The sequence below is a fragment of the Centroberyx affinis genome, unplaced genomic scaffold (assembly GCF_046629955.1).
Source record: "Centroberyx affinis isolate AG114_WGS23_722 - 3 ecotype Tasmania unplaced genomic scaffold, CSIRO-AGI_Caff_v1 ptg006308l_1, whole genome shotgun sequence".
Lineage (NCBI taxonomy): Eukaryota > Metazoa > Chordata > Actinopteri > Beryciformes > Berycidae > Centroberyx > Centroberyx affinis.
Window position 1 is genome coordinate 24,347 of NW_027283208.1, and position 7,738 is coordinate 32,084.

Here is a 7,738-nt window from a genome sequence, read left to right on the forward strand (position 1 = left end):
TTAAATACCACCATACTTGAATTAAAATGAAAAAAGTTGAAAATAAACTTGTCATTGCATGATGAAAAAATGAAGACCTCTAATTACTATAGTGTTTAGGACATTTTAATACTTTTTAGCCCCACAACAGCAGGGACTCTATGGATGGCATTAATGGTCGGTTGGTCACTCTGTTCACCACTTTATGCATCATGTGGCCCGAAGGGAGTTAGACTGCAGACTCTCAAGCAGCAGACCACTCAAAGCTCTTGAATTTACAATGCAGCTAAGCCTGTTTAAAATGATTGTGACGTTATTTAGCAAAAAATTCACATATAATTGCCACAAGTGACACAATACAGCTCTAGGGTAGCTTACTTAATTAGGCAGAAATAAAATAAGATTATGCAAGAGAACAGCAACAATACTGAATCCTCCCATTCAGGTCTACTTATGTGGGCTGCTGAACATTAAATGCAAAAACGAATTCTCTTCACATAAAACATCTATGGTAGACTCCTCCAGCCATTCAGAATGGATTAGGCTTTTCATGGTGATCTTTGATGTGGCATTGAAAATATCAAGCTTCCTAACAGACGTACATCACAGGTTAAATAATTTACTTCTTAAAATGAGTTATGCTTAAAGTTAAGTTTCCATACGTAACAAACAAACCAAAGTAGCTCACTATTAGGTTGTAGTAATATAGGTAGTGAAATATATGGAAATATAACTTTTGATTAAATTTAACTCAATGATTATGATTGGATTGGATATTTTTTTTACAGTAAAGAGACAGATGAGGAGTGAGGAGCACATACTGTATACCATATATATTAAATATTAATAAAGTTTTATATGTTAATTGATAACTGTGTCTGTAAATTTTTTGCAAAACCTGAAATGAAGAGAGATGAGCAGACAGAGACAAAGAGAGATGAGGGGAGGAGACTACAGAAGCGTAATGAATTCACTTGAGAAAAACAAAATTTGCCGTTTTTCTGAATTAACAAGATAATTATATCTGCCCTGTTTTTCTGAGATAATTATCTCGTTAATTTAGAAAAACAGAGCAGAATTTTTTTTTTTAAATGCTCTGTTTTTCTGAGCAGAATAATTTTTTTCCTTAAAAAAAAAGGCTGTTTTTCTGAATTAACAAGATAATTATCTCGTTAATTCAGAAAAAGCAGAGCTGAATTATTTTTTTTCCATGAAAACTTTTCTCAGAATTCTGAGATAATTGTTAATTCAGAAAAACAGGGCAAAGTTTTTTTTCTCAACTGAATGCATTACACTTCCGTAGGAGACAAATAAGTGTCAAGAGAAGAATTCAGGAGGCGGGCCTGAGGAGAGAGACAGACAGACTACAATATACTGTCTCACTGTTGGCCTGTACACACTGCTGCTCAAACTGTTTACTGTGCTGCTTCATTTACACCCATGTATGTTCATGTCAAATTACACCAGATTGATGCATTTTGCTGTTTAAATTTTAAAAAATTTCTCCTGGGGGGTGGGGATGCCCTCGGACCCCCCTACTATGGTGGGGGGTGACTTCCTCTGGGCTGAGCCCCGGATGTTCTGAAATCCTAACAACACCCCTGCCCAAAACAGGTTAAAGTTATTAACTGAGGGAACCCCTGCGTCAGAGGCACAGTGGTGCTGTTCTTACTATTACTAAAATACCACAACTACCACTATTTATACTGAAAGGGACACAGGATGGGGAACACCACTCAGTCTAAGAACTCATATATTATACCGTATATATTATATTTGCTGATAGTCTGAGACAGTCCAACTAATATTTCTGCGATGACTCCATTACGGAGCCAAACACCAGACTCACTAAGACTCAAACCTGTGTTGTAATCAAAATATAGAGTGTTTGAGTTTTCATGTCTAAATGAGTTTCATCTTATCGTAGTATTATCAGTCTGTTAATGGATTTTTTCTCATCTTCCTCAATTTTTGTTTGTGTTTTAACTTGTGTGAAGACAGATGCAAACACATTGATAAACATATCATTTGCATTGTACCACAAAGAGTCTGTCATAGGTTTTTGTTGAAAAACTATTGCAGAATATGTAGTAATGATAATAATAATAATAATAATAATAATAATAATAATAATAATAATAATAATACTAATAACAATAATAATCATCATCTTTATTTATATAGAACTTCACAAACAAGGAAAATAAAAATGAACAAATTATACAGAACAGTACAACAGAAAGATCAAAATCTATCGTAATGTACAAGTTTTTAAAAAAAAAAAAGGAAACAGAAAATGAATAAAAAGGAGCCAAGGCAGAAAATGCGACAAGTTTTTTTTTTTTTTAAAGATGATAAATAGGTCAAAACAAATGGGATTTCATTTGTGTTCAAATATAGCACAGTGTAGACCTGTCTGTTTTTTAAAGACATGTACCAGCTCTCCTCTGTCCTATAGGAGAACACCTATGTGGGCAGAAAATCATCTACATCAGATCTCTCAATACACTTTTACCATACAAAGTCTGCCCTTGTCTTCCAGCAGCCCCGGATCAGTGCCTGCATATCTGCTGTTATCAAGGGCCTTAAGAAACATCTCACCTCAAAAGAGACAAAGAAACATCAAAAAGAAGATTTTTTCAGAAGACATATCAAATAAGAAATCAGAAGAAAAATCAAACACAATTGAATTGGATAACAGAAAGTGAAAATGGAAGTCTACAAGAAGAAAAAACATTAAAATAATACATTAAAATATACTGAATTAAAACACACTGGATGCAGAAAATGAAATCAAAGGGAAACGAGGATGTCATTGTGACTGTGAGAGTGAAGTGTGTGTGTGTGTGTGTGTGTGTGCGTGTGTGTGTGTGTGTGTGTGTGTGTGTGTGTGCGTGTGCGTGTGCTGTCATCATCAAACAAAGACAACTCTATTGGAGATAAGAGAGATATGTAAGGTAAATAATGCAGAATTCACATGCATCCAAAATGAATGACATTTCTTAGAATTGAAAAATTGAATATGGTTATACTAGCAATATGATCATTTTTAACATTTTTAACATCAGGAAAATCAAAAGCATCATATGAGGTTACAGCTCATCCTTCTCCTCCTTGTCCTCCTTCCTTTCTTCCTTGTGGAATACCTTTCCATCAGGCTGCTTCGCCCATCTCAGCTGGACGCCTCCACCCAGGCCTTGGTCCTTCAGTCTCTGATTCATCTGACAAACAGAGACATTCTTTATCAGTGCCTTCTTATACTATTCACATATTATACTATTCTTATTACTACTATTCAGCCTTCTGGAGGTTTGTGGTCTAATTCAGCATAACCTGCTGCATATGATGGGAGGAGTCCGCTTTATAGCAGCTGCCTTTCCACAGACATTCCAGCCGGTTAGATCAGATTGGTTGGATTGGTAAATGTCTTCTCAATGGTTTCTCATGTTTCACTGCTGCCTGTATTTGGCCATTATCCTTTTGTCAGAGGCAACTTTACATGACACCAACCAGAGTTCATCCAAAAATAGTCACAGTATCATTTATTGGTAATTTCCCATTTTTTTCCTATGTTTGTTATTTGTTTACAATTGCATCCAACCAGACAGCTGGAGATAGATACTTAATCCACAATGTTGTAGCAAGAGATTAGAAGAAGATTAATATGAACTTTTTTTGTTCTGTCACTGTGATGCAGTTTGCCCATCTAAGTGACTTTTACAAAGTAAAAGTGACCTTTTACCTAGCTCTTGTTTTGTGCTAGTGCTTTTGATGATGTTCAGTTATTCGATGTTCAGTTCACTATTTGCACTACACTTGACAAGTGCTTTTGCTAAAAGCCTAAAATGTAAGAATGCAAAGGTAACACTTACAATAAGGGTCAGTAAGTTAATGGTTAGTTAATGCTTAATAAGGTTAGCTAATGCTTAATAAGCATTAACTAACCCTTAATTAACAGTTAACTAATGTGTAATTTACTAATGGTGTTCATGTTAACTAAGGTATTAATTTGTACATTATTTAACAGTTTATAAAGATGACTATTAAATAATGTATAAATTAATACCTTAGTTAACATGAACACCATTAGTAAATGATTACCAGACACATTAGTTAACTCTTAATTAAGGGTTAGTTAATGCTTATTAAGCATTAACTAACCCTTAACTTAGTGACCCTTATTGTAAAGTGTTACCAATGCAAATAATCTTTCTGCATTATACTTAAATATCATTACCTGCTGCAAGATGGCTTCCTTCAGCTCCTCCAGGTCCACTGAGGAGTCTGTTTTAGTCAGCTTCACCCTAACCACCTGCTTTGTCACAGGAACTTTATGGATAGGTATTTTATGTTAATAAAATATGCTTTCCATCCAGTAAAAACTAAAAATCATCATTAAAGCCAGAAGGCTTTTGTGAATATTGAATTGACTGAATGTCACAACTCACCACTGTAGCAGGCAAAGTAAGATTTCTGATCACAAGGCGAATTCTCCCATTTGCCAGAAGTTGTAGCCGCACAAGATTCAATGATTGTGCCATTTGGTTGATTGTTTTTTCTATCCCAGTTACTGAATGAAGTGGCGCTCCCATCTGACCACTTCCACGAGTCTCTGGTCAGGCCAATCCATGCATGGTATTGGCGGGTTATCATCTTTATCACCTCATCGTCAGCATCATTCCTCACGACGGCCAGGTCTGTGTAGTGCTCCCTGCAGTAGCTCTGAGCCTCGGTCCAGTTCTTAAATTCGAGCACAAAGACGAATATGGAAGAGTCCCGGGCTTCAGTGGAAGAGTCCCGGGCTTCAGTGGAAGAGTCCCGGGCTTCAGTGGAAGAGTCCCGGGCTTCAGTGGTCCCTGAAAATATTTTTTAGCAGAAGTCATGATTCTGTAGTGTCAGCAATGATGTTGCACTCAACAATGACCATGAAGGAATAACTAATAAATACTACTTTTGAAAGCTTTTTTGCCGGTTTACAGGCTATCCAGTAACTCAGTCACACTGTGTAGCCTCTACGCTGAAAGAGGGAAGGGGATGACACAGATTGAGGGCCAAAGGAGAATATCCTTAGTTATCGCTTATTAAAAATTAACCTGAACAAGTGGTTGGTTGGTCTGTTTTGTGAGCGAGCTCATCTCACACAGCATGCAACAGGTTGCAGTTTTATCAATAAATCTTTTATAGATAAATCTTTCATACGCAGGTACCTACACCACCAAGTTACAGAAAAAACAGCACGATTTTTTAAAATCATCATACCTTAGTATGATGATTAGTACAGACAACAAATTTGTATGTTATCTTGAAAACTGCGTACAGTAGATCAAAATATGCAGCTGCAAATAGTTTGATTAATTAACAATGTGACATGCTAAAGATGGTTTGACCAACCATTATCAAACTAAACACAAATGATGTCTGTAAAGCCATGTTTAAATTGGTTAATGGGGGGTTAGTTAATACTTAATAAGGGTTAGTTAATGCTTAATAAGGGTTAGTTAATGCTTAATAATCAATTAATACCTTAGTTAACATGAACACCATTAGTAAATTACACATTAGTTAACTGTTAATTAAGGGTTAGTTAATGCTTATTAAACATTACCTAACCCTTAACTTAGTGACCCTTATTGTAAAGTGTTACCAGAGTAATGTATATGATAATACGTTTTACAGTTTCATCAAAGAGTAAATGTACACTAATTCACACAAACCTCTAAACTCTTAATGGTTGAAACTTTCAAAGCAAGTGTTTGGCATCATCTTTCAAAGGCAAATTATTAGACATTACTGATTGGGGTGTGGCCAGAAGTGTGGCATGGTGTTTTCTCACAGCAACAAGGTTGTGGGTTTGAATCTCCATTCCTATGTTCCCAGGGTCCAATGTTCCCAGGGTCCTATGTTCCCAGGGTCCTATGTTCCCAGGGTCCTATGTTCCCAGGGTCCAATGTTCCCAGGGTCCTGTGTTCCCCTGATTTATATGGCACAAAATGGGAACATGACAAAAAACCTATGTTCCCCAGTTCTAGGGTTAGGGTTAGGGTTAGGGTTAGAGTTAGAGTTAGGGTTAGGGTTAGGTTGGTTGTGTGTAGATGTTTACCCAGAGCTCTGACCACAATTGTTCACAGGGTTAGAGACCTTCAAAATCAAATAAAATGATAACCATTGGTTTTGTTGTGTTTATATAGTTTTGAAGCCTTGTTCCAATAAAAAAAACTGGATAATATTTATGAAATATTTTAACTTGAAACGGGTCAAATTTGACCCGAATACAATAAGAGGGTTAATATGTGTTAACAGAATATTGAACTGGGGAACATAGGACCTTGGGAACATAGGACCCTGGGAACATAGGACCTTGGGAACTTAAGACCCTGGGAACATAGGACCCTGGGAACATAGGACCCTGGGAACATAGGACCTTGGGAACTTAGGACCCTGCACATTAGGACCCTGGGAACATAGATACGCTCCCATTTCGTCCCACAGTCAAAAGACATGCAGGTCTGGTGGGTTGGACTACCTCATATGAGGCAGTATGTATATGATGTAGTATGGTATATGACATGTACTGCATATGATGGTATGTTAAGCCATTTGACATATGCTTGGGATAAAGGGCAATATAAATAAACATGATTTGACAAGTGCAATATGGTTTAAAGCTTCAACCCATTTCTTCTTTTTCTCTACTAACATTCATCTCAGAAACCGTAAGACCCACAGCAACCAAACCTGGCTGATAGATTTGAAATCTCATCCACTACACAGGCAACACAGATTACACCGATAGGCCAGATAGTGGAATCATTACTATTGTTATTATGATTATCACTTATATTATCTATAGTATTTATTTTGTTGTTTTCTTCTCACCATTGTAGCAGATGAATGGCATTGTTCTTCTGCATGTAGCTTCCCCCCATTCCCCCACCTGGCTCACAAACACACATTTCGGAATGTAGGTGTTATCGCGTTCAATACTCTCCGACATCCTGGCCTCAGCCCCTCTTTCACCAGAGTAACTTTCATTTTCCAGAGACCACCTCCAACTGTTAATGTCGTCATAGAGTCCTATCCACACTTGTCTGTCATAATATTTGCCAATTGTGTCATTCAGCTTGGCCACATCTTCCTCGTTGTCTATGGTGGCCAGGTCAGTGTACTTCTCCCTGCAGTGGCTCTGGGCTTCAGTCCACTTCTTTGGTTCTTTAACAAGGTGGTACTGACGAGGGAAACATGAGGGGAGGGTGCACAGTCCTGTGACGACAATCAAAGCATGTCATCTAATGCATTTACTGAACTCAGTTTGTACAAGGTGTGAATACTGACTAACTGTAGTTACTTGTTAAACATGATATTTATTACTTAAATATGACATAGGCAAGAGATACAAGCACAAAGGATGGACTCTCATGTATCTCACACACATTAAAAATCATATTTATGCTACAAGAATCGAGAAAGCACATTCCCCATCTGCTTGTTTTCTGTGGGCAAATCGGATCCTAGATTCTATTTTTTTTATGTTCTTGGTTTGTACAATGAAATAAATTGGTAACACTTTACAATAAGGGTACATTAATAAGCATTAACTAACCCTAAATAAGGGTTAGCTAATGCTTAATTAACAGTTAACTAATGTTTCTGGTAATCATTTACTAATGATGTTCATGTTAACTAAGGTATTAATTTATACATTATTTAATAGTTTATAAAGATGACTATTAAATAATGTATAAAGTAATATCTTAGTTAA

At 36.6% G+C, this 7,738-nt stretch overlaps 1 protein-coding gene across 1 annotated transcript; it reads right to left on the reverse strand.

Moving 5' to 3' along the window:
- Positions 1–2,262: 2,262 nt before the first annotated feature.
- On the reverse strand, positions 2,263–7,204 carry LOC139638360 (putative C-type lectin domain family 20 member A; the record flags this gene model as incomplete). The annotated part of the gene is made up of 4 exons (XM_071512479.1): positions 2,263–3,200; positions 4,217–4,308; positions 4,428–4,835; positions 6,856–7,204. Coding segments are annotated over 4 exons (978 nt in total), but the record flags the coding sequence as incomplete, so codon positions are not given.
- Positions 7,205–7,738: the final 534 nt, after the last annotated feature.